Source organism: Lissotriton vulgaris, chromosome 5, assembly GCF_964263255.1.
Source record: "Lissotriton vulgaris chromosome 5, aLisVul1.2, whole genome shotgun sequence".
Lineage (NCBI taxonomy): Eukaryota > Metazoa > Chordata > Amphibia > Caudata > Salamandridae > Lissotriton > Lissotriton vulgaris.
The window spans coordinates 233,385,806-233,413,622 of NC_141693.1; the positions used below are offsets into that span (position 1 = coordinate 233,385,806).

At 44.7% G+C, this 27,817-nt stretch overlaps 1 protein-coding gene across 2 annotated transcripts in view; it reads left to right on the forward strand.

Moving 5' to 3' along the window:
- The first annotated feature begins 290 nt into the window (after positions 1-290).
- TPRN (taperin) overlaps positions 291-27,817 on the forward strand; it is a 177,600-nt gene continuing 150,073 nt past the window's right edge. The window contains exon 1 of one of the 2 annotated variants that reach the window (XM_086921243.1): positions 291-2,849. In XM_086921243.1, the coding sequence (XP_086777369.1) occupies positions 375-2,849 (2,475 nt within the window). In that variant the 5' untranslated portion in view covers positions 291-374. The remainder of the gene's footprint in view (positions 2,850-27,817) is intronic. The other variant, XM_086921242.1, reaches the window with a different exon arrangement.

Consider the following 27,817-nt stretch of genomic DNA (forward strand, 5'->3'; position numbering starts at 1 on the left):
GGGGTCATATCATGACAGAGCTGGGTATGGGCGGGTTAGCACTGAAGTGTTCACTGTTTATCAGTCAGTAGGCGTGGTTTGTCCCAACAGACACGCTTGATGGGCGGGGTCGCATCAAAGTGGACAGGATCAAACTACCACGGTGGGCGGGCCCATTCTGGTATGATGGAGGCAAAGTGGGCGGAGAAAGAATGGAAGTTCATATGCTCTAGTCTAGCCGCTGGTTGGGAAGACCCATATGGGCGTGGTCAGTGTGACGTCGCGTCGAGGGGCGCGTCCCGCACAGGTGAGCACCCCGTCCCCGACCAGCCTCAGTGACAGCGGGCGGCGTTCGCAGCCGGGTTCGCCGCTTCCTCAGTCTGTGTAGCGGCACCATGTCTGCGGCGCTGAGCCAAGAGCCGGCCGGAGGTCGGGCCATGCCAGCTTGGAAGCGCACCATCCTGGAGCGGAAGCGGGCTAAGCTGACCGGCACTGTCCGAGAGACATCCCCCGGCCGTGGGTACCAGGGCGGCCGCAGCAGATCGCCGTCCCGGAACCCTCCCCGGAGCCCGACGGCGGATGAAGAGCCGGGTGTGCTGCAGGAAAGCATTGGCCCCCTTCGCCAGAACCCCTTCATCCGGCTGGAACACGAGAGGCGCCGGAGGCAGCAGCAACCCCACCTGGGCTCCCCCACCGCTGGACCCGCCACCCCCATCCAGCAGCTGCTGGACCTGTACAGCCATGTGCCAGGCATCCGCACCATCCGCGCCGAGAACATCCTCATCATCGAGTCCGACAGCGACTACTTCGGAGGCGGCCGTGCAACCCCCAACCCCCTGGAAGAACTGCTGGCCCGGCGGGGCAGCAAGGTGACCGAGATCCGCGCCTCCGAGGTGGTCATTTATGAGCCCCTGAGCCGCAGCCATGAGGACCTGCTTGCATCCGAGCCCCTCGACGAGCCCCCCGGCCGTGTCAGCAGGCTGCGAGCTCGGTTCAACCAGGGCAAGCCCAAGCCCCAGCGCTCCCGCAGCACGGACAGCCTTCTGGATGGAGACCACTACCCCAAGCTCCGAGAAGCCCTGCCAAAGTCCCCTGGCAAGAGGGAGAGCGAGACTGCTGAGGGTGCCTTTCGCTTTGGTGAGGATTTCCAACGCTTTGACGAGCACTCCCAGGGCTACAGTTCCAGACACGTTCCGGCACGGTCCATGTCCACTTCAATCTTAGATCACAGCCCAGGCCTGTCACCCGTCCTAACCCCATCCAGCCCCTTGTCTTCTCCGGGCTCTGTCACCTCTTACTCCCCATCATCTCCGTTTGAGGCCTGGTCCCCAGATGTGTTGGAGCCAGCCCAGGACGTTGCGGTGTCCCCCAGCATCCCATCATTCAAGGAGAGATTGCAGAACTACACAATGCTTGTCAACCAACCCCAGCCACATTCCAAGCTGAAGGATTTTTCCCAAAAGACAGGGAACAACACATTCACAGTCAATCCACGAACAACATTCAATGCACAAGCCAGCATTCCCAAAAGTGATGAGCGTGCCCCCAAAATGGACTCGGCCCTTACAAATGGACATGCATCACGTTCTGAGCTCGAGGCTATACACAAGGAGCCTGTCAATGTTCACGACCTTCTATCCAAGACTAAAAAGGAGCATGTTAGTTTGGGGAGGACTTCAGGGGGTCTTAGGCATGCTCCACCACCGCCCACTTCTAACACACATGAGCTGTCCACGGGAGCCAAGACATGGAGGCCAAAGTCTGAAATTGATCTGATAAGATCCAAATTTTCTTCCAAACCAAGTGCCATAACGTCGGGAACGGCTGCATTCACCCACAACGAAGAGCCTTCAGCCAGTGCCACTCCAAATCAACAGCACAGGGTATCTTCTTCCACGAGCTCCAACAGCACTTTTGAAATTAAACCAGCCCCTAAGCCAGATCTTGACAGCATTCCAGATGGCGACATCCAAGCAAAAGCGCTGGCAAACATTAGGATGCAGTCAAAAAACTCATTTGTCTTCATTCCGAAGAAGAGGTCTGAGACGTCCCTGTCTGCTCAGGAGCACACGAAAGAGAAAAAGTCTTCTGAAAAGCCAAAGCAAACTGACGGTGCTTCCAACTTTGCCAGTCACCAAACTGAGTTAATATTTCCGCCTCTGGAGAACGGCAGCCATTGTGGTGAAGATGAGTTTGATGTTCCAGTTATTTTGACAAAGAAGCGCATTTTTGATGATGCTGGAGTACCACTCTCGAATGGAAAGTCTTCAGTAGAAGACACCCCCCTTGTACTCCCCTCTCTCTCCGATTTTGACTGGTCAAGTGGCTTAATAACATCCCCCACAGAGAGCCGCTCATCTGCGTTTCAGCCTGAAGAGGTTGAATATTTCAGTAGCCTTCAGGATGACGAGCCAGAGGAGGATTTCATGGTTCCTGTAACCAGCATCCATGGTGAGGAGTTCAGCAAAGCTGAGCTTCCTGTCACGTATATCGATGACATTGTTAGCTTAGAGGACCGAGAGGCCAAATCAGATTCCAAGTCTGACACTTTTCTCCCTTCCTACCGACCACACAGTGGACCATCTGAAATGCATTTCAAAGGAGGTAATACGTTTACCATAGTGCCCAAGCGAAAGCCAGTGATTTCCCAGTACGAGACCCTAAGTGGGCTTGGCAGGGAGCAGGAGGAAGAAGAAGAGGATGATGGTGGCTCAAGAAGCAAACCCAGTGGTGGTTCTGATGCACCGTACTCTGAACTGGGCATGGTGTTAAAAAAACGATACCCCACTGTCGACGAGATCGAAGTGATTGGCGGTTACATGTCTCTGAAGAAATCCTGTCTGGCCAAGAATGTATCAACCAGAAAAAAGGTAATGCATGCGAGATTGAGAACACCCTCTAGAACGTATAGCAGGGTCTCCAAACCGGTCCTGGAGGGCCGGATCCATGCCAGATTTTTTGGATATCCCCATTGAGATACATGTAGTAATTTTAAAAATCTGGCATGGATCCGGCCCTCCAGGACCGGTTTGGAGACCCCTGGATAGACGGTCCTGTGTACAGAACATACGTTCTCTTACCGTACAGTCTGCGATATGTTCGTTTTCAGGTAGGCTTGTACTTATATTGTTTGTGTCGTGCACACTTGAAAAATGGCTGTTTACAGGTGCATTTCAGATGTCCACATTGGATTAATTAAGCTATCACATCATAAGTTGCAGTGGTTCTTTGAGTATAAATGACTCTATTTCAGTAGTTAAAGTGGTGGTAGGTGCATCCAGTGGTCGTAGCCACTTGGTTGGAATAGCCCAATCGGGGTACAGTATTGCAGTTGATCACAGCAGGGACCATGTTGCAGGCTAGACAAACACCAAGGTCTCCATTATCTGCCACATTTACTGAAGGCGGTGGTCCTCAGTAACGCACACTTTCTAATCAGCTGTATGCCCATTAGGTGTGTTATGACTTTTCTTAACCTTTCAAGTATCGTGTTTTGTTTTGTCTTTGTTTAGATCTGTTTTGCATTTGTATTTACACGTTTGTCTTCCCCGGTGCACGCGCCCCTTGTACTGCGTGCGGAGCTCAGGGTTTCGAGAGAGCCAGCGCCGGTGTTCATGCAGGGCTGCAGCGGATTATGGGCTCATTGCCTTGATGTGGAGTTGCACACATTGTGTAAGACAGGACACAGTTTAACTCCTGATGCTGTAATCTGGGGCTGCGATTGATGCTATTTCGAGTGCCTTGCATTGCCGGTGCACCTGGCCGGCGTGCAGCTTTAAATAATTCCTGAGACATTTCCATTTTAGCCTGACCTTCTGCCAAGTGCTGTGAAAGATTTATACAAGGCCTGCCTGTGAGCCCGAGTGCTGTTCTTTGAAAGAAGGGGTTCGTTCACTATGCCCCTTCCGGCCCAGGGTGATTCTCTGATGGAGCTCCCCATCAAGAGGCTATACCAGTAACCTACAGTATGCTAAAATATGACATTTACTAAATTCGAAAATATACCGGCATCCATGCACAAAACATGTTAAGAGTTTGCTTTATTGTGTGTTTTTCAGGATCTTCCTATAAGGCATATCAAACCCAGTGCCTGATCACCAAAGATCTCAAACAGCTTAGCAGCCACAGCAAGATATGGTGGAAGTAGCTTTATTTGTATTAAGGGGGTTTTCCTCAGCAAAGACTGTGGTTGTTTGAATGTGTTCTGTGGTGGCTTTAACCCCCATGTGATGCCAGTGATTACAGGCTCTGGGTCTTTTATTAATTGGATTTCGAGAATAAGGGGGGGGGGTAAGGTGGAATAGTAATATTTTGAATTGTATAGAATTGCCTCTACTTTGTCAGTGCACTTGATAGGCATGTGGAGTGTGCACGTTTATGTCTGGGTGTCCTTTTAGACTGCCTATTAGGGTGCCTTGTGTTGGTCAGTCAGGGCCATGGTTTGTACGATATTTTCAGGATGTCCACATAAGATTCATTTACGTACCGTGAATTTAAATAGCTGAAAACCCTAGAGCAATCTCTAGCTTCCCAGAAGTAGGAATATCTTGGCTAGGGGTGCGATATGGTAACATTTTACAGTAAGGGTATCGTTCTGAGTTTACTTTCCATTAGCCCTTAGCCTGGCACATAGAAAATGCCTTTTATCTGTGGATCTAAATCGCAAAAGCACATCTTGCTGAAGATTAGGTAAGTGGGGATACCTTACTGAAAGATTAAAGGATATATGGAGAATCCAACATATGCTCCCACGCTCATGACAGATCTGGCCAGGGTTTCGGCCTGATCTGTCCGAGACCCTGGCCTGATCTGTCTAACGAAAACCCCTTAAGGGCTCTCCTCCTTGGAGGTAGTGGCTCGCACTAGCCATGCTGGTGCAAGGAGGGGTCACCCAAGGGTGAGCGATGGCTTTGATCCTTTAAAAATAGGATTGTTGTTTACTGCTCAACAAGCACTTTTCACAGTGCCTCCATAAAAATCATGTTCACCAAGCAGCTAAGTTATATAAAGACCCTTTCGTAGTCGGTTTTGGTGCTTACCAATAAAGTAACTAATGGAAGGCCTTCTCGATCGGGCCTGTGTGTGCCACATTCTGCCTATAAATACTGTTGGGGTGATGAGCTTGGCAAACATGGTGTCCGCATTACTATGTTCCAGTCTGTGCCCACATGGCCTCGTCAATTTAACATGAATCCCCTTCATGGCGGGTGTTAAAATCCCGTTCATGTATTTATTTATTTTAATTTAGATCGAGTTCATATAAGATTGGACCAATCACAAACTTTACGTTTAAAAAGGTTAATGTGAACTTTCGCTAAACATAATTCCAAGCCTTTATCTGAGTAATTTGTGGCATGTTACTCTTGCTGGGAATTTCAGAAATTCGTGCTCAAACTGGAAGATTTTCCTGTTTGGAGAGTGAGGTTAGGTTGCCCAGGGACAAGGTTGCTTCTGAAGAATTTGGTACCCAGTGAAAAGAATGCAAGGGGACGGAGGTCAGCACACTTCTGAGCCTGATCTGTATCAGTGTCTGCTTGCTTGGAACACCCATGTGCAAATCAATAAGTACACAGAAGCAGCATGCCAGGAGTGGCACACTCGAACAGTGATACCCGCCCTGCAATGTTTAACAATGCAAACCACATGGGTTTAATCCCAGAAGGCTTCCGCCTAGGCTGCCAGGCAAGGTTGGGCTTCGCCCAATGTGGAGGTTGGCTGCTGCTGATCACAAATGGTGGCATCGTCTTGTGAGCCAAGTTATTCATAGAAACCCGTTCTGGGCTCCCGGCGTAGCCAAGAACGATTACATGAGTTCTCGAAGATAGGTTTTTGTTTATTTCAGGGATGCCCCCGCTAATAAAACATTGGGGCATGCTCTTCTGAGCCAAGTAATTCATAGAAACCTGTTGCGGTTTCCAGGCTGGCCAAGAACAATTAAATGGCTTCTTGTTGACACAGTCTTCATGTATGCCAGCAGAGCCCAACGTGCATCCAGAATTGTTGCACATTAGACAAACGAAAGATTTCAAATTCCCACAGAAAGAGGGTCTTCCTGACTCTGCCTGAATGAAAAAAATGTTTAGCTGACGTCTAATGCTTGTCTCGGTGTTTTCCTCAAAGCCTTCAATGTAAACCTAATTTCGGCAAAGGAAACAACTGTCTTTTGTTATTTCTTTTGGCTATTGATATCAAAGCTGTGTTACTTCGCACTGTGCCACCTGAAGCATCTGGATACCAATAGATTTATGCACTGTACATGCTGTATACTTGTGGAGGGTTTTAATATGTACAATCCCTTGTTTATACGATGATCCCTGTGAACATGATCTCTTATCAACAGTTACCTGGTTATGATTTCTTACAAAGTGGGGTGACCGATTTAGGTCCAGGAAAGCTACGTCCATGCCAGATTTTCAGCACGTAAAATGAACATAACTGCACATGCACTAACTATTAATGGTCATCATTTACGTCTTTGGTAGTTATCCTGAAAGTCTGGCGTGAGTCCAGCCGACCGTGGCCCACTTTGGACGCTTCTGTTGTACCGTTACCAGTGCACAATGATTCTTTTTTGCACGCCTGGACTCCTGTAAATATTTTCTTGTGTACACAGCTCCTTGCATACACTTATGATGGGTTGTTTTTCGGAGTTGACTTGATTCATATTTCGTGTCTGCCTTGTTGGTCTTGTCAGACTAGATGTTTGATCTGTTAGCAGGTTGTGAGTAGCTCTGTAAGATGCGATAAATGTTTCCTGTCCATCAGTGGAGGACGCACCCAATAATCTGCGAATGTATTAGACTTGAGCACGTCACACTCTTATGGAATGCTGACGTGATTAGGAGTCTTCAGCCTAGGAGGTGTGCTGCAATCTGACTGACACCGTCTCGTGGCACGCCTGCGCCAGCCCGTGTCCATTCCAACATCGAGAGATTTGAATTTGGAATAAAAAATCTCATTCTGGTTGATTGAAAGCAATCCAAGCCTTACTATTAGCCAAATGTAAGTTATGTAACGTGTGCTGTCGGTGTGGCTCCAGCCAGATACGTGTATTTAAGAGATGGTGCACCTCATAGAGGGGAGAGCACAGCGTGGACTAGGGTCAGTCCTTGAAATACCGGTGTTCGCTGGAGGATGCTTGGTGAAACGATAGGCTTCGAGGCACTGAGTTAGGGCCCGTCACTGAAATTGGAGTGCTCCCTGTAGGATACTTAGTGAGGTGACAGGCTGCACAGCGTGAGCTATGGCCAGTCTCTGAATTCTCATTGCTCACCAAATGTCATGTGGGATGTGTATTTTTAAAATCCAGAATTAATTTTAAAATCCAGAATTAATAAACGAATACCAACCGTGAAGACTCAGAATACAGCAATTACCGCGCCACACGCAGGGTGACCGTGGATGCCGCGCGCATGAAGGGATCTCACGTGGCTGGAAACGATGCGTCGTCTTTTTGCTGAGTGTTTATTTCACGTGGAACTCTGAATCGTTCGTTTCCGGCTCCGTGGCTGGACTTGTTTTTGGGAGTGTTTTGTTCTTGCAGCAGGCTAGCGCCGAGATTATTTATGAACGAACGTTTTTGTTGCAACTTGATGTATGTACATTTGTCTATTGACAACTTTTTTACAGTTCGATTGTACGATGTGTTTTGTTTGTTTTAAAGTGCCACCAGTGTGGTATGCGCGTGTATGTGTTTTTAAATTGTTGTTACTGTGTTTTAGGAGTCTGTTTTCCTCCTTTCCCATTTCTGATGTCTTTTCTCACTCTGCCTCCATGTCCACATGTTTATATTCACTTCACGGTGAAACACTCGCCGTTTCATTTGTGTTCAGGGTGTTTCTGTGGTCAAACGGCCTCTTTTGTTGTTCTCCTTGCTGTCACCTAAGTTTGTAACGCACAGGTGTGAAGAAAGCAGCACCCCCTTCCAGCGGGGGTGGTTGGAGTAAACTCAGGTTCATAACCGGTGAGAGCAAACACCAAGGCAAGGCTGGAGACCAAGCAGCGTGCATGGACTTCTGGGCGTGCTCGGGAACAAGATGACAAGAGGGGCCCTATGGCCCAGATTTGCAGTTATTTCCTATACATTTTCACGCATTTTAAAGGGACATTTTCAGCACATTGTTGGCCACGCACCCTGCCTCGGAGTGAAGAGCCTATGACAATTGTTTTGAACTGTTTGAGATTTACATCTAACCTGCACATTTTTTTAAATTTCCACTGTATGACATGTACAACCTGCAAGATACAATTGCACTGTGCTTCTACCTTTTTTATATACACTTTTTCCCTATGGTTTAACATTCTTAACCAGCACTTTGATGCCAGAATAAATTGCCACTTCAGCTGTAGCAAAGATGAACTGCCAGGTTTATTAAAAGGAGTTTTGGGCATCCTTGCCATGGTGGCTGGTCATGTGCCATTTACGTGTTCTTGTGCAGCACACGCAGGACAGTTGGCAGCACTGAGACTGTAAGTTTGTGAGGTTCAACCACCTTCTTTGAGGGGTGGTTGGGACTTGACGTTTCTTTGACGTATTGATGTTCCAGGTTTCTGGCAATCCTGGAGGGGCAAAGGTCATTACAGAGTTTCTAGACAGCTAAGGCAAGGCTTCCTTGAATAGGCCAGCAGTTTGATTTTTGCACTCAAATGCCTTTCCCTCCATCTTTCTTCATTTTGAAGCATGAGGATTGCTACCAGATTTAAGCTTCCTAATGGGATAGATAGTATGGTTGGAGTGAAGTGCAGATGTATTTTTTTTAAACCTCATTTTGGTGCCCTTTAGAAGTCTGTGTGATTTGAGCAGATTTTATCCAATTGAGGCAAATCTGATCACCTGCTTTTGGGTTCTCTAGAGTTGGAGTCTAATTTTTTGTGAGCTCCGGCATTGACTACATTGCAGTAGTCTAGTTTTGATGGAATGAAAATCCCTTTTAACTTGCTTTTCTTGCAGTAAAGGAGAACCTTTATAAGCATCATGAGTTGCAGTTTGGTGACTTATATGACCATTGAAATGTTTAACAAGAAAAGTCGTGTCCAATCAGGTGTCTGTGTATCATTATCCTAGAATGGGAACTGCAGTGTGTCCGAGCTCCTAAGGCCATCACAGGTTCGGGTTAAGCTGAAGCTGGTCATGATCGGTTACTTGGGACCTGTTGAGGCCTAAGCAGCTCCCACTTATCCACAAGTTGTTTGGGAGACACCCCTTGATGTTGCTTTGATAATTTGTGTTTTCTGATTTGTAGTTTAGTCCTCATGCGTTTGGAATTGCACTACGTACTGCACAATTAGGTGTTCCAGGGGTCTCGTGCAGACATTGAAAAGCAGTGAGGATAATGAAGATTTCAGCTGGTCACTAGAGGGGATATGTTTTACTGAGGAGTGTCCCATTCTAACTTGCTGGCAGCCGCAGGTGTGAAATTAATGCATCTATTGCTCGTAATAAAGCGTCTTGTGTCAAGAATGTTAATATAGAGTATGATGACAAAGGTTCTTCTGATGGGCTCACAATGTCTTGCATTGGGGACTCATGAAGGTAGGTCTGTGACCTGTGTTGGATGCATTCCAGAACTCTTTTTGCCCCTTCCCTATCCTATTCTGGAAAAGGCAGACGCTGTTGCTCTTCACAAAATGTCTCTTGTATAAAAGTCAACACCTTCTGCTGACTATCTGTCTGGGTACCGTAAGAATTTGACTGCCATGTACCTGTCCACTGCACGTGCCACTTTCCGGCCCCTTTGCCCTTCATGCTGCCGTCTGTACATCTCAGTATGCTCTCCATTTTTGGGAAATGTGACATTCACGGCACCTGTGTCGAAATCTTGCCCTCTGTCTCTGCTCATACATGCAGATCAGTGGGGAGCCATTATCTAGTAGCTACATTTTAATTAAGTCACACACCTTCACATTTTTTGCTTTTTCTTTTATTGACAATTTTCTTTTAAAATCTTCTTTAAAAAAACAAGAGGCTCTGTATATACGTTCCCTTGCAATATATCTGTTTATTGCTTTGCTGATATAGTGGATAGTAGCCTAGCGCTGGGTTGTTAACATCTGTAACCCATAATTTAATCAAACTCTCTCTCCCATCTCCTTTCCATGCGTCACCCATTCTCATGAATGCTAACATACCAATCTTTTTGCTATGCTTCCTGCCATATGCTCCTTCTGATGCAGATGGCTTAATATCTTGCTGTGTCACCTGCCGTCAATTAAGTGACTGGCGTAATTGCTGCTCCTTCCAATTGTTTTTCTTTCCTTCTTATTGCCTCCTCCTGTTATGTTACGTTAATTTATTTTATAATGCGCACAGCTACCCAACAAGGGTCTCCCAGCGCAAGCCAACAGAAGCTCAGCAAAGATCTAACATTAGCAGTGTTGATTAAAAAAACAAGTTTTTAATTGTTTACGGAAGTTGGGAAGCAGCTTCTCCCTCCTCATTGCAGCAGGTAAGGAATTCCACATAGTGGGCCCCAGCAGAGAAAAGGAACGACCTCCTTTTCTTGACAACTTAATCCTGGGAATCACAAAAAGCTAATCCGAAGAAGAGCGAAGTAGTCGAGAAGGATTGTAAGGGCAAACCAGATCTTGTAAATATTTAGGAGCAGAGCCAATCTTAATTCTGAACATATAGCACAGGGCTTTAAATTTTATACAATGTTCTACTTTAAGCCAATGCAGTTCTCTCAAAGCGTTAACCGTGTTAGACATTCTAGGAATTCCACATAACAACCGGGCTGCAGAATTTTGCACCGCCTGAAGCTTACGCAACACATCTCTGTTGGACCCCAAAAAAAGGACATTATCGTAGTCCAGACGAGATGTTACAAGTGCCTGGACTACCTTCCTTTTGGTGTCCACAGGGAGCATCCAGATTATTTTTTTGGGCCATTTTAAGATGGTAAAACAGGTAGCTGCAATTTATACTGCCTGTTGTTTCATTGACAATTTATTATCAATAATAAAGCCTAGATTGCGGACTTGAGAGGCGGGCGTGGGTAGAGGTCCCATTTCATCTGGCCAATGTTGAGGGCCCCAGTGTTCAGATTTTTTTCCAAAGATAAGCACTTCCGACTTAACCCCGTTTAACTTAAGTAAATTGAGCTGCATTCATGCTGCAATATTGAGCAAGCCCAATTGCAGAGTAGACAGGCCCTGTTTCCTATCGGCCGATAAAGAAAAGATGATCAGAGTATCATCGGCATATGAAAACAGTGTATGCCCTGCTTCTTCAGCAATCACTGCTAGGGGCTGCACATAAATGTTGAAAAGGAGTGGGCTCAAAATAGAGCCCTGAGGTACTCCATACTGGGATGTAAAAGACTTAGAGATGGCCCTAGAGGAGAACACCTCTTGTAATGGATTGTTTATGACTAAGCTTCTGTCGATTTAGACTCTCCTTCGCATGCAGTAGTCCCAGCAGGCATCTGCACCCTCTTACATGGATGGCTGAATGACTTGCATCGCTTCTCTATGCTCAGATATATTGGCAGCGGAGCTGCTTGCACATCCTGCACTGCCCATGACTGCACCTGATTTCTCCTGCTAGTTTTTCTCTATTTTGATCCCATTCTGTCTCCTTTAAGCTATTGACATACCCACCCCTAGGATCTCTTATGACCTCCTGCCAAGTCTGGACCCATATTGCCACCCATGGTATCTGCACTATCAAGCACTGGTGCTTAGACTGCTTACGTTTTCACCCTTGGAAACCTTTGATAGGGTGCACTTAGTTGGGTCAGTGCCCGGTGATATTGTCTAAACACAGGTCAATTCTTCAACTTGCTGATTTCCCAATGTTGGCACTGCCACCCCATGAAAGGTAACTTCCCTAATGGTCACATTTGTCTCCCCAGACCATCGTAGATGCCCTAGACTTCTACAATCTTTCTTTTAGGATACAGTCCAGAGATGTGGACTAGACCTTACACCATCGAAAACAAACAGTTCCGCTGAAGATCTAAGCGCCTCAGCCTCCACCCTCTCTTTCCTGACGAATAACATCCCAGAATCAATCCACCCTGGTGGATGTGGGGCAAAATGTTTTTGCTGAGAAATATCCAACGAATAATACGTGATAGCAGTGTAACCTTAAGTGTGGTTTTGCCAGCCAAAAACAGACTCTCTCAAAGATGCTTATTAACTGCGCTGCAGACTATACAAGTGCTCGTCCAGAGCTCTCCATTGTTAAGCGGTGAGGACGGTTGAACGACTGAAAGAGAGATGCAACTCCCCTCTGTCTGTCTCGGAAGGAAGTAGCCAATTTGTCATAGTTGATGGATTGCCTAACTTTTGGGCTTCTTCCATTTTCTGTATTGCAGTTGTTGCTCATGTGTTATTCCCATTACGTCGTTCCCCTGGGTTCTCCTTTAGTTGTTCACAGCGGTCGTGCTCTTGCTTTTGAAAGACCCTTTCATTCCTTTGGTCCTGTCTGTTCTGCCTAGTAAGATTGCCTGGTGATTTCGTTAATAGATTTTTGTCTCCATTAGTTTTAATATCTAACAAGATATCTTGTGTGTGAACTGCTTACATCCAGAAGAAGGTCTTATGATAAGAAGAAAGATACTGAAAAATTAACATAGGAAGTCTCCCCACAGGAATGGGAATATTTTTTTAGCTGAATAGATATACAGAACTGTGTGTGATCAATAGATCAAAGGTTAATGAAACAAGTTTGATTAAGTTGGGTAATAAGATTCATTCAAGAGTTTTGTTGTGCACTAGCTTGTTGCCTCACAGAATCTTCAGAGTGATGGCTTACCCCTGCTCTGGGTGTTTGTGGGAGTATTTCACAAACTGTGCAACAACTTGTAAATGTAAGGTTGTGTGGGTTGGTTCCGTTTGTTGTGTAGTAAATTTCTTCAAGTCCACCATGACACTCTGTGGCCTAACCACTGTTTATGTTTGTGTTATGCATTTTGAATGGAAGGGCTCACCCCGATACGGCGGGGTGCCCTCTGTATGGCAGGATCATGAAAAACCACACTTTTTTTTCAAGAATTTGAGAGCGGTAATTCAGTTCTTGGATAATCATGGGTGTTAGTTCATTATAAGTTATCACAATTTCTGTTATCCTACCTGTATAAAATCGTCTAAAAGTAATTTTCAAAACATGCTCGGAATTATTGAAATGTGAACACTTACAAAATTAGCTTGTCTCTTGTCCTACCCACTGCTTCTCTTATGGGAATGCAGATTAAAACACAAAAAATAGTAAATCCTCCTGAATCGTAGCATTGCATATTATGTGTGGCTTTCCAAAAGGTTTTAAAAACAGTCAGTAGAAGTCTTGAGAGTAGCGGTACATTAAAAATGAGTGACAAAATTGATAGAGCAAGCTGATTGTTAACTTTATGCTGAAGTAATCCAACCGAGAACCAGGGACTTAATAATGCGCCTTGAGACCCTCCGGGTAAGTAGTGCGCTCTATAAATGTCTGTGATTGATAATGCTGGACTTTGTACACTTGAGTGGCACGCCAGAGCTAGGCACTATGATTTCCACAGTCAGCTGTGTCATTTCGAAGTAATTCTGCTACATCATCTTTTATTGAAGCCTGAATTATTTTTGTTTTGTTTTTGTGTGGAATTTTTCTAAAATTCCTTGAAGCTTTTAAATGATTTTTTTTCTTCAGACAAGCTCCACACCTAGTTATCACGTGGAGTGTGGCCTTATGACTGTCTCAACTGCCTTGGTCTTTGTACCCTAGACGTCCGGGTTATGTGCACCGGTTGCTATAGGGAAGATGCTGCAGTGTTTGTGGTATCTGCTAATTTGTGTGCTTCTTTGTCTATAAATAACCACATCAGGTATGAAGAAGGAAGTGGAAACCTGATTATACTGAGAAAATATGCTTAAGCACTGTAAAACAGTTACTAAGTTACTAAGTTTTGACCCTTTGGAATTTGTTTTTAAATGTTAAACTGAATGCGTGTTTTTACGGCCCACAGTGAAGGCTGGCTTGTCTTCTAGAGTAAAAATCTGAGCAAGTGTTGATTTTTTTTTTTTTTTTTTTTTTTTTTAGAGCATAAGGTCCTTTTCGTACACAAGCCATTTTTTGTGTGAAAGAAGTTTATTATTGCTTGTTTATGAAGCCCCCGTTTGTAATTTAAGAGGTGAATTAAATGCTCTTCAACCATTCTATCTCCCCATGATTGAGAATTTACAATTCCTCAATGATATGCATACAAATTGAGGCATTCGTAGAATTTTCTATTTTTTGGAACGTTTATATAGTTATTTTTTTTCTGTGTAGAAGCACAGCTCACAGGGTGAGAGGATAAAGATGCCCTAGAAAAAAGACAGCACTCCTCATACGGCGATTAACTACAGTACAGCCTTAGTGTACTTGGGCCGCCATATAGAAGTTGTAATGTTATTTTTAAAGTCTTCTGGTCAAGCATACTGCGGGCAGCCATTACAGTTTTCATTATACCTTCGACATAAGACTCTGCTGGGGTATTATTATTTTTTTTTTATAGGCGTGATTTTAAAAAAAATTAACTATTTGTATAATCAAATGCAAATAGTTTTGCACAGTAAAAACATACAAATCTTTTTGTGCTGGAGAATTGTACTTTATCTCTGTCACACACCTCCACCCAACTTCCCCCACTGTTAGTTTCTCTTACAAGAGTCTGGTTCAAGATCTTTTCATTTCTTAAACTTGAGGTACTTCGGAAAAGCTATTATCTTTAAAAGAAAATAAAGATCATTAACTGATGCCATTGTGCTGTATGTGGCCCTACTAAGTTTTAATTCCATGTTATGCAGGTAGAGGCACTGCACCTTCTTGTGTTTGGCAAACGTTGAATCTAGAATATTCTTTAGACCTCTTCCTAGCCACTGATATAAAGGGTCTTTTACAGGCCTATCTCCTCTCCACCAGGAGTGTGAGTGAACCCAGGGAGCAGCTAGCAAAAACAGTGCTAAACTAGATTAGACTGAAATGTAGGTGCTATGAATAAGTGTTTTTGAATATGTAAAAAAAGAAGTATTTTAATCGGCATACTGCCCCTGTATTTCTCGCCATACATCAACACTGTAGAGGTGGAGAGTACCAAGATAGGCTTGTATTTCCTGACTTTCCAATTTTAAATGGGAAATGTTTTTGGGTCTGTTTTTCAACACAGAGGACACCTTCTGTTTGCAAAAAGGCTGGAACCAGCCTCTGGGTAACACTTACTCTCCTCTCCTTTTACGTCGGTGGGAATAAAATACACCCTCATTGCAATTGCATTTTACAGACAATATGTTTGGAAATACTTTCACTCCTTTTTAGGGTTGAGCCTGCACCAGCGCATGCGTCTCACTTGCGAGACACTATTGTTTACAAAAAAGGGTTTAGAGCCCGCCCATTACTTACAATATATGTGCTTTAGCATCACTCTTCCTTGCATTGCAGCGTCCCTAATTGGCTAGTCCAAACGAAACCTCACTTCTGATGCCTTGCTGTGGAGCACAGGCCGAGCACAGATTAAGTTGAATCACTTAGTGAGTGCCTGTCTGCTGCCCCCAAAGAAATTGTGGTGCTATTCCTCCTACCACTGCTTCCTCTATAGCGCTTTTTTCTCTAGTTTATTAAATGTTTAACTCGTATCTGTCCTGTTTCTGAGCGACCCCCGAACCAAAGCGAGATTAAATTAACTGCTGAGATTCACAAAGCTTGTTTAAGAACGGAGCCATGATTATTGCTTTGGTTTGTAATTCTAAATCTGTTGTTACCACTTGAAAGCTCGTAGGCAAGAAGTTTATTATACCACTTCCACATCCTCTAATCTCAGACAGCTCACACTTTTTGGAGGTATTGTGTTTTTAGTAGGCCTGGGTGGTAAATTTGTTCCGCTCGCGGAATTTGGGTAATTTCGCGTTTCGCTGAGAACGCGGAGTTGCCAAAAACTCTGCGGCTTAGTAACATTTTTTGCTTGTTCGCGCTTTCAAAATGCGTGTTCGGGAGATATTTCTCCCCGAGCACGCGAACAGCGTTCGCCAGTAGGAAAAAAGCATTGCGAACGGACTGAACGAGCAATTTTGGGTGTTCGCAGAACTTTTGCATGCTCGCAGAGATTTTTTACCGTTTCTCAGAGCTTTACGAAGTGCGACTACGAATATTCCGCCCACCTCTAGTTTTTAGTTGCTTCAATGTTATTGTTGCCACTCCTCGTAGATTGCCGTCTTCCTTAATTCACTCCTTCCCGTTAATTAATCTGTACATATAACTAAAATATAACACTTTCTAGCTCTGCAGTATTTGACGAACGTCAAATCCGGTATGTTGCTTGCAGTGATTAGGGAAATATATTGTTCCTTTTTGTTTTTGGCTGGTCACACTTTTTTCTACATTCACTTGCTTTTCATGTTTTCTAATGTAGAGTATGTTTTACTAACGATGCAAATATTTTATTAAAAACAGGTTGGTTTAATTATGTGCGATTACGGGTTGGACAGAAAATGGTATGTGAAAAGAACTATATATTGAATACATATATGCTTGTTTGCCCCCTTTTCTGTTTTTTTGTAACAAAAATATGAACCTTTGTTGCGCTGGCAAGTAAGTCCTCTTAGTTGTAATTATTTTATTAGTTCATATTTCCTGTTCTAAAGTATAAAATGTTCGATGCCAGAAACACGGTCTGCACAATAACTGTAGTATTGGGTGTCCACAGTAGGTCCGCGACGTCTTGATTCATGCCTGAATTTCATTGTATTTACTTTTTATATAAGTTACATTTAGATTCACAGTACGCACATTTATTTTATGTGTCCTGAAAATCTTGTGTGGGTCTAGCCCTCCTAATTCTGATCTTCCAGCAGATAGAGCATCCAGGATTTATGGAATGTTGGTATCGGTGATGGGATATGTAACTTAATTTTCTCCATATTTTTTGTTGGGTTGTCGTTCGGTATTCGCCGTTTCTTACTTTTATGTGCACATATGATCTGTCTGCAGACTCTAGACCTGTTGTGAAGTTGGAGGCCTTATTGCATTATGTGCTATAGCCAACATTTGGTACAGTATTGTCATACATGGATATACTATTTAAACAATTGATAAATGTCTGATTATGATAGAAAAACTCCTCCAATGTGCCTGTATAATGCTTTGAAGCTCTGACGAGAAGAGTAGGGAGCAGGACAGCGGAGAGTAGAGCTTGATCAATGTGGAATGACGTTATACAAAACAGAAGGCATGGGCATGCTTTTTCATTGGTCGATTGTATATTGCTTACGCAGTTCTAAGACTGCTTCAAAGCACTGAAGAGGAACAGCATTATTGTATTTGATCCCTGACGAGGCCTTGAAGCATTTTACTCTGGGCAGCACTCTGCTCTAGACCCAAGGTGAGTGTTTAATCCAGAGATTCTTGGAAAGTAGGGGGGAAGAGAGAGACACTGGGTACAGAGAGTTATGACAGAAGAGAGATCGGCGTGTTATTCAGAAATAGGACACAGAATGAGGAATACTTGAAGAGGGATAAAGTGAGAAACATTTACATACCAGTGTTTTTGGCAAGCAGACTCTTTTAACCAAGCATTGTCAAAACCAATACGCCTGGTTTGCTTTAGTAATCCTGAAAAATGCGTACAAAACCTGATGGAACCCCCCAAAAAAAACCTAAAAATTATTGCTTTCAGTCTACAATACATCTGTAATCTAAAGAATGCAATATGTGACTATTCATTATCCTTTTAAGATGTAAGATAGACCCTCATGCATTGGAGTGCAAGTTCCCCATAGTAGGTGGAATGATGCACTAAAAAGCAAATAGCATGAGGTGAGAGAGTAATACTTCTGATTAGAGACAAATCCTGTTCTATGTATTTATTACCCTTCCAAATCAGACATCGGCTTCAAAACAGTTGAATTGGTGGTGGGGTGTAGGGGGTTGTGGAGGGGAGCAATAGATGGATATTTTTTTTAATTATGTTAAATCCACTTAAAATATATTGTACCTCCTGTTACCCAAGAATAGCTTATTTATGAATTTTGTATAGCGCCTGAATCATCTCCGAAGGGGTATCGCTGCGCTGCGGACATAGAGAAAGCTGACACAATGGGATTCTTAAAACCGAACCCTTTTAAGAAGCCTTCTTAATTGAAGATGGTCCGGACATTGCCTCAGCGGATAGGGAGCTTATTCCAATACAAGGGAGCGAGGTACGAAAAAGCTTTCCCACCCATCCTCGCCTTCTTTATCCGAGGAACTACAAGAAGGGATTTGGTTCCGGAGCGAAGATCCCTGATAGGGGTATATCGCTTAAAATTCACGGCGAGGTAAGCAGGGCCTCTCTCATACACAGCTATATGGACGGTGCAACAAATTTTGAACTTCATGCGTTTGCGCACCAGAAACCAATGAAGCTGTTGGAGAAGTGGAAGGGAGGCAGTTCTGTAAGGGACATTTAGGACTAAACAAGCTGCGGTAGTCTGGACTACCTGCAACCAGTCCAGCGAAGATTCATTAGCTGAGACCAGCAGGGCGATGCAGTAATCGAGTCTGCTTAATACTAATGTCTGGTTGAGAGTTTTCCGTGTGGAGTCAGGATCGGGTGTGTGGATTTTTTTTTTCCAATAACCCATAACTTCAGCAGAGTTGCACCAAATATTATTTAATAATATCTTCAGCAACTTTTCTCCATGCAGGTTTGTGCTGTTATGCTCATCCATAAAAGGGTCTCAAGCCACACTGGGAAGTACTCTACACCGTTAACAATGTCCAGATAGGTATGGGTGTAACAGATTACTATGTTAGCATGTAAAAGGAATGCTCTGAGATTGTTTGGCTTGATCTGCTGCCTGCAAAATCTTCATGCTGCTTGTTAAAGTGCCATTCATTGGACACAGTAACCAGCAGGGAAAGTGCACAACTGAACTACTACCATTCAACAGGCAAAACATGTTATCACTAATGGGCTAAAGTCGCTGCTTGCGAGAACTGTCAGCGAAACCATTTCATGTGTTGTGCTTCTGAAGACTTGCTATCCATTGCACAATGTATAAGACTCAATTGCTCATATTTCAGGTGGAAGCTTCTGGCTGGTTAACCTCCTATAAATTATTCATTCGTCTTCTCGATCCCGACGTGCTTGTTATGATGAACTTTTTTTCTCATTAAAGCCTCCCAACTCCCTCTTATGGGCAATAATGCCCAATCTTTTTCCTGCCAAACATTGCCCATTTAACTATGCATGCCCCCTACGGCTGCCACCATCGTGCAACACCCTGTACTTGCTCTTTCTCTGCGTGGCTGTCACGCCCCCAACATATTGCCAGCAATTCTGTAGCATCATGGAATACAGTGCATTATAGTTCTGGCTGGTAGATAGACATATGCAATTTGTTAGGTTTTGTAAGGTCCATGTAAATGGATACTTGTCTGTTAACAGGAAACATAATTAATTTATAGATATTACACTAAAGTAATGGATGGCAGAAATGTTATTTATTGAGGTTCGGTTTGGAGTTAATGGGGAGTAAGAGGGTAAGCTCCATTTTACTATGCTCACATCTGAAATCCTGCCACACAGCTTTTCTTGATACTCCTCACCATTACATTTTTGTTATTTTCCTTAAAAATAGGTGTCTGGGTTGTCTTCTATGGCGAAATGTAAGACCTAGTTAAACTTAGGGTTCTGTACTGCCAATAATCTGCCTCTGTTTTAGTCTTTTGAACTGGTAGATGTGTACATCAGCTCACAAGTGGAAATGTGTACCTTTTTAGAACAGCACTGATTTGTGGGACAAATGTTAGTGCTCTGTTGAACAATACTCCTAATTCCTCGCCTTTTCAACGGAATAGGTAGGGTTGTCACCAAGCAAATAGAATTCCTTTAGTTTTATGACCTCCTCTTAAAACATGTGTATATCTAAGCTTTTGACATAGCTGCAGGGCATTTTTCAGGTGGCATTAATCAGGCGTCCTGGCTTCTAGCTTTCAGAAGAATTTAAACATTTCCCTCCACTGATTGTTTACTTAGTCAATGCAATTCAATTCAATTTCCAATCTTTATTTCGGCCATTGGCCATAAAAGATAAACAGTACACATATACAGTCACAATAAATCTGCACATTTAAACAATATAAAACATTGGAATTGCATGTTGCTAAAATACCTTAAAACTATGAATCTTAAAATTAGGAGGAAACCAGCGTTTTTAAAATGCGATTGCGGGTGTGCCAGACATTAGTAAAAAATGTTGTCAGTGCAAACACAGTTGGGCCTGAGAGATTTTAAAATCCTGTACATTGGGGCATATTCCCTACAGCCCATGTTTCTAATCAATGGAAGAAGCCAATATTTCCTCGCAACCCTATAAGCTGGACAAAAGAGGGCCACGTGTAAATCAGTTTCCTCCATGGCGTCACAGGCCGGACACTGCTTTGAGGTGGGAGGTGATGACCAGGAGCTGGTGAAAGACCGAAAGGGCAATGTGCCGTATCTCCATTGGAGAAACAGCTTTCTGGCAAGCACAGGGGAAATAGCATCCAAAACCCCCTCAAACCTGTATAGGTCCTTACTTTGTACAAATACAGAGGATAATGACCCTTCGGCCTGGCTATCTAGGACCCTAGCTAGTTTATGTTCATGGTATGCATTGGCCAAGGACCTTTTGGAAGTGTTTAATGAGGCACTGGCAGGATCAGTCCATAAATCAGGGAGCCCCAATTCCATACAAACACACTGGATGTGTTTAATCCAGGGGATCCGGAGCGCTTTCGGATGGGTCAGTAATTCCACCAATTCCGCCCTATAGGCTGCAAGATCGTTACTACTCCACAGCCTCCGCCAGAAGGCTATGGGTCTCAAACCTATTTCATCGGCTATTGGTCGTAGACCCAGATCAAGCCTCAAGGGGAGGAGCGGGGTGCTGGGCGGAAGTGCGGCTATCTGTCTAATGAATTTGTTCTCCGTTAGTGACAGACTACGGCAAGATGTATGTCCCCACAGTTCCGCCCCGTACATAGTCGCTCCCCTGGCCTGGACCTTGTATATCTGGATGAGCGACCCCAGCGGACGGTATGAGGAGCCATTCATCCTCCGGGCGATGCCCCCAGTAGTTTGTGTCAATTTGAGGTTCGCCCTGCTCTGGTGGGATCCCCAGGACATGGTTTCATTAAGGGTCACACCGAGATATTCGAAGGTGGAGACTCTCTCGAGCCGCGCTCCTCCCAATATCGGGTTCGGCCGCAGTTTTTGGCTCTGATTCAAAACCATAAACTTGGTTTTGGCCGCATTAATTTCTAGGCCCCTGTCAGTGCAAAAGGCCACAAATGAATCTAGGATCCTCTGTATCCCCATAGGGGTTTTAGATAGCAGCAGGGTGTCATCTGCAAACATAATTGCAGGCACCCTGCTGCCATTCAGTTTGGGGGCGTCAGTATAGTCAATGGCATTCAGGTGGGAGATTACCCCGTTAACGAAGAGGCAAAACAGGGTCGGTGCCAACACACAACCCTGTCTTACCCCTCGGTCAACGGGGAATCTTTCAGTAAGTTCCCCGGACCTCCCACACCTCACTCGAGCATAATTATTGTGGTGTAGCCTCTGCAAGATTAATAGAATGTCCGGGGGGACGCCCATCTCTTCCAGGACGCTCCAAAGTTTCCCTCTGGGCACCAGATCGAAGGCGGCCCGTAAGTCCACAAAAATTGTGTAGAGACTGCCGCCTTCAAATATTGCTGCCCTCCAATAGATGATGTTTAATCTAAAAACCTGGTCCACTGTGGAAACTCCCTTCCTAAATCCCGCCTGATAGGGACTAAGGACACCCGCCTCTTCCACCCAGTCCTGGAGCCGATTCAGCAAGACCCTTAGTCAATGCAATTATTGCCCTCTTCATCGTTCTTTGGTATCCTGTCTGGAGTAGTTGGCACCTGTATTATTTACTTCCTGGTTGGAATTATGCCATGCCTGGGCTACATTCTTTGGCTTTTATCTTCCTTTCGGCGAGATCCTTGCACTATTTCTTGTTGGGCTTGGTTCTTGTTTTTATTTTTGTGCCAGGGCTCAATTTTTAATTAGGTATCCTGGACATATTGATAATGGGTGTCCCCTCATGGTAGCTTGCATGTTGCTAGCCTTTTTTAGGGTAGTTTTGTAGGTGTCCTAAAATCGTGTTGGAGCATCATTTTTTTTCTTTTCTCCCATATGAGTGGGTGCTGTTTGTCGCAAAGGCACATAGGTGTTTTGGCTCTGAAATATTAAACATTCTTATGTCACTCACGGGATTATATTGGCTCACACAGCATATGCAACCTTTGGAAAGGGGGAGATGTAACAAAAAAATATCGGGGAAAGTTATTTCCCCTTTGACTTATATTGGAGTGGAGGCAGTGTTAGGTGGGGCACAGCTGAAATGAAGCCGTTTTCCGGAGTCTCACACCTGAATTACGTGTGACGCCATACACCTCACAAATGTACCTTTTAAGCAATAAATTGCTTTATTTTACTGTTCTCCCGTGTAAAACTTATTTCGCTTAAAGGAAAACATGCTAAACATTATCTCCCTGTTATATGTCACCAAATGTTGACAGAACGGCCCTCGCGAGCTCTCCCCATAGTTGGCTGTCTTTGCCATTGTCTCGCACCCGCGGGGGTTGGGGGGGAGGAAATAATCTGCTTAACTATGCAGTAACTCTTCCTTTCCTCAGCTGCAGTTCCTGAGCAGGAATTTGAAACGGCGACGGTTCCCCCCCCTCCTTGGCTGCAGTTTGATAAACCAGCCCACGACGCATCTTTCCCATCTGGTGCAGGCTGCGTATTCATTACAGACCACGTCGGGTCTGTGGACACACTCTCTGTAAGGGGAGATTCTCGTCTCCGACCTCCTGTTCTTTGTTTCTGGACAGGAAAGGTTTTAAACTGCTCGTCTCCAAAACCCATACTTTTCTTGGAGCGTTGTTTTTTTCTTTTCGTGTTCTTTTCAAATGCCTTACGCAGTGTGCCGAACACAACTGGCTTCTCCAAAGTGTGATTGTGAATGAAATGGGAAAATAGCTGTATCCACCTGTGCTGTATTTGTGTAGCCTTACTCGTTTGTTTTGCGTTTGTGAGGATTATACAACGTGTCTGCTCCCTAATGCTACTTGTGCAATGCTTTGCAGGTTTGTGCTGAGGCTGGCACCTGTTTCTGCACGTATCTCTCTGCTGTTGCTTGTTCATGCCGCCAGAGCCTTCTGTCTCACTAAATTGCAGCAAATGTTTGAACATGATGTTAATGATTGTTGACATTGCTTAATTGGAGTTAAAGAGCTAGCTGCCCATATTTTTTCCTTGTTTTTGCCGAGTTTTTTTAAAATGTAAACTTCTTTCCACTGCCCAAAATTGTTCTACTAGTCCTATTGTTTTTAGTTTAAGGACTTGTTCTGAGCGTTTGTTGGAATCATTAAAGCTAACCAGCTTTGGCAAAGCCAATATGTTTCGCCTCTGTGAGATTTATTGGCTCTGTCAATGTTTCTTAGACATGCTGCAAGCTAATGTCCAGCATGGCTTCCCGTAAAGAAAAAAAAGTGCTGTGATGTGTAGCTACTTTTTAGCCATATTGCACGGCAGCAACCACAACCCGCCCATCTTGGAACTGGGGAACTGGTTGGAGTCTTGAGGTGGATCAACATCGTATGATTCTGGGCAAATCACTTGCTCTCCCACGCCTAAAAACAAAAAAATTAACGTGCCTGTGTGTAATATAACTGGTGCATATATTAAGCTCTTCAATACTTTTGGGTTGAGTTTAAGCTATGTAAATCAAATATATATAACTAACGTCAAGTGATCAAGCCTCGTTTGGGAGGTGAAACGCGTTATGGCGGATGGCTGGTGTGATTAATAAATAAATCACCGAAAAATTGGCACGAAATCTGGGCTCACTCTCGTTATTCTTGGAATTCTGTGGAAGAATGGCGTTTTCATAATAAATATATATATATATATATATATATATATATATATATATATATATATATATATATATATATATATATATCCAGAAAACCACTTCACCCAAAGGAAAGCGCGGAGGCCAGAGGGGGTGCCTTAAAAGAGACTTTATTTCCAAGCTGCACAGGTAGGTGGCGAATGCATTTCGGCTCGTATTGCCTTCCTCAGCGCCCTGCACCCACCAAAGTCTTAAATAATGTCCAGTTTCTGTGCTCCACCTAAATAGTGGTGATGTCAAAGGAGCTCCTCCCTGAAGAGTAGTTCGTTTACCAGCTGGATGCCGCCCACCATAGAGCAGACTCCAGCTCCCAGAATGCACCAGGATACTGGATACGGGTCGGTAGTGTGGGGAGCAGAGATGAATGCCGCTGGTTCCTGCAACTTGAGCAAAGCTGGTAAGGCTTCTGTTGTCACTGCCCAGGTCCAAAATCCCTCCTCGGGTCCCCTCGGACCGTGACAGCCGTAGGCAGCGTGATAAATGATGCGGGGTCAGCCATGGGGCTCACAGCACCCTAAAGGGGGTACAATACCTCTTACCACAAATGTCACCTGTTGCTCACGGCGGACACCGGAACTCTTGGTACCCCAAGCCAACGATGCACTGCAAGCAGTGTGTTGCCAGTTTTGTCCGGGTCTGCTTGTATCACGGGGCCATCCGTACTGCGCTTCTGGCGTCGCGCAGATACTATCCAGAAAACCACTTCACCCAAAGGAAAGCGCGGAGGCCAGAGGGGGTGCCTTAGAAGAGACTTTATTTCCAAGCTGCGCAGGTATATGTATATATATATATATATATATATGTATATATGTATATAATATATATATATATATATATATATATATATTTTTTTTTTTTTATATATAACTGAATGGAGATAAAAGGGCACGAGGAAGGAGCGCGGTTAAAACAAGGAATGGTCAGGAGGGTGACTGAAACGGGGGTGGGTGAAGCAACAGGAGGAGGAGGAGGTGTGGGTTAAAATCAGCCGGGTTGGTTAAAAACAGCAGCGGCTGGTGTGGGGTTGAAACCTGGAGAGGGCGAGTTAAACTCGGCTCATGCATGTCGAAAAAAAAGAAGGAGCAGCTGAGGAGCTAGTGGCCTGTGTACTTCCACTGGAGGTATACCGGCCACAGGAAGTTCCAAGCTCCACAGCAGGGCGAAGACTCGAAGTCCAAGAAGAAGCCAGAAGCTAGGAGGAGGCGCTGACCAACAGAAAGCAAGGAAACAAGAGTGACATTGGATCAAACCAAAGGCAAGTAAAGATAAGTAGTGGATGGGCTTAAGCTCCTGTAAGAGATTTTTTTCTTTACAAGAGATTTTGCAAACACGGCACAGTGTGCTCAAATTGAACCTCCCCAGCAGTACTCTCCATGCAAGCTTCCTTCAGCAGTGCCTATGGAGTGTGTGTCTTCATTGTAAGGTTCCTGCAGCAGTGTGCTTTATTTGAGTTTCCTTTACATACAAGCGCCCCTCAGCAGTGCATATAGGTAGTGTGAGCCTCTCTTGGGTGTGCCTTTACTTTGAGCTTCTCCCAACAGGACCCTCACTGTGCGCTTCCATCAGACGTGCCCTCAGTGTGAGCTTCTCATAGAAATGGCCTGTGTGCCAACTTCCCTCAACAGTGTGCTCCGTAAGTTTCTCTTAGTGTGAGAATCCCTCAGAAATGCCCTCGAATTGAGCTTCTTCAGTTGGCGCTCTGTCTACGCGGCATCCAGCAGTGCTCTGTGTGAGCTTCTCTCATCAGTGTCCAGCATATAAACTTCTTTCAGGAGCGTCCTCGGAGTAAGCTTACTTAGTTCCTCTCAGCAGTGTTTTGAGTGTGACCTTCTTCCAGCAGTGAGCTTTCTGCTTCAGTCCCCTTATTGAGATTCCCTCAACAGTGCGCTCAGCCACACCTGCCCCAAGTGTGAGTTCTCCACACTGTCGGCTTCTCCCTGCAATGCCCTCAGGCTTCGTATGAGCTTCCCGCAGTAGTATCCTCTGTCGGAGCTTCTCCCAGCAGAGCCCCAGCTGTGCCCAGGTAGCATGAGCCTCCCTCAAATGTTTAATGCACCATAGACTTATCCTCCCAAGTCCCTCCCCCGGAAGTTATCAGAATGCCTTTAATCTAAAATGTGCCACTCGTGCCCCAGAGGAAGATTCCACCTCTTACTTCTCTTCCTATTTAAACATTTTCAAAAACATTTTCAAAAAGTGATTGAACGAAGATAGTCGAAGAACCAGCCCTTTCTGGAGGTTCGCACTTACTTCCGCCGCTCTCACACCTCTAGCACCAGATAGTGCCTGCCATGGTAACAAGGCTGCAAAGGTAGGCAAGGAACTGGAAGAGACTGTTCATGGGGGATGAGAAGGACAGAATGTGGAAGGGTCAAAGTCCAACCCCAGAAAGATATCCCCAGAGTGACAAGGATGTGGCAGTATGGCCAGAGCTGGCAACTTGGACCTGGGGTTCCACGTTCAAGTCTCTGCATCGTCTCAACAGCCTTTGATTCTGGGCAAAAATAATTTAATCTCCCTTTGCCTATAAAAAGGACATGAGGGAGGAGTGTGGGTGAAAACAAGGAATGGCGGAGGAGGTGGTTGAAATGGGGGTGGGTGAACTTTTCCTTGGCAAGTAATTTGGAATTCACCAACTTTGCTTAAATGATTTGTTCGGTGAAATAATATGCAACTCCTTGAGCAGGCACACAAACACTACCAAATATCGGTGCTGATGTGAACCCGTTATGGACAGATGGGGAAAGAACTGGTAAGCTTCAGTGAGGTAACTGAAATAGAGGGAGACAAAGTGAACCATAGCCAGACTGCAAAGATGGCTATGCAATTGGAAGGTAGCCCAACAGAAAACACCCCAAGCCCCTTTTTTCATTTTTAAACCTTTACCACACATGCCTTTACTACGTATCTCATAGTAAAGGTATGCGTGGTAAAGGCTGTCGTGGTGAAGGTTTGCGCTGAAACGGCCGCGTTGTAGTGGCCGTTTCCCACCAGACACTGTTACCAGTGCACTGCATTCCTCTGGCTCTGCTGGCAGTGTACGTCTTTACACAATTCAAAGTTACAAGGATGGGTGTTCATCTTCGATTGTTTTCTACTTCTGTATACTTCTGTATAACCAAGCCATTGTAATATGGATCCCAGTGCGGCGCATGCTTGGGCAGACATTTATGAATAGTATTTGCCATACATTATTTAAAAATAAAATAAAAATAAAACCCTCCAAGAAATCCGGCATTGGGCAAAGCCACATCTTCAGTGCTTGTTTTTATCATGTTTAGTTCTGTTTCAGGTGCAACACTTTTTTGATTAATGGTGCTACTGCACACCCCCTTATAATCTGTCATAGATTCTATGTGGGGTAATCTGATGCCCCACCATACAAAAGCACATATGCCTGCACATACATGTAAATACATATACATTCATGCATACACACATGCACCAAACATTTAATAAGCACTTACCGGGCCACGTTGGTGCAGCAGGATCAGCGGTTGGCGAAAACAAGAAGAGCACATGCCTTGAAGTTGTTGGAGACTTGAGCGAAAGAAGGGAATCACAGAAGATCCCACCCCCTCTTATTGGTTGACCTTGTCATGGGTTAGCCCAGGGAGAGGTGGACTGTCCGTAGATCATCACAGAGTGGCAGTTCGGTCAGTGAGACTTGCTGACCCCACCCCACTCTGTGACAAGGCATGGACATTCAGCCCTGGGGGCTTCAGGGAGTCCTAAAGCACCCAGAGCTGAATCTTTTGGCTATGCTCCCTATTGTCATGAGGGGAGGGATTCAGATTTTGCAATGTTGATGAAGTTACTGCTATCAGGGCTGTGAGAGCTCTAGCCCTGCAAAGCTTGCCTTAAGCTGCCAGGCGCCAGCGCATAGCGCATGTAAAGTGCCTGGCTG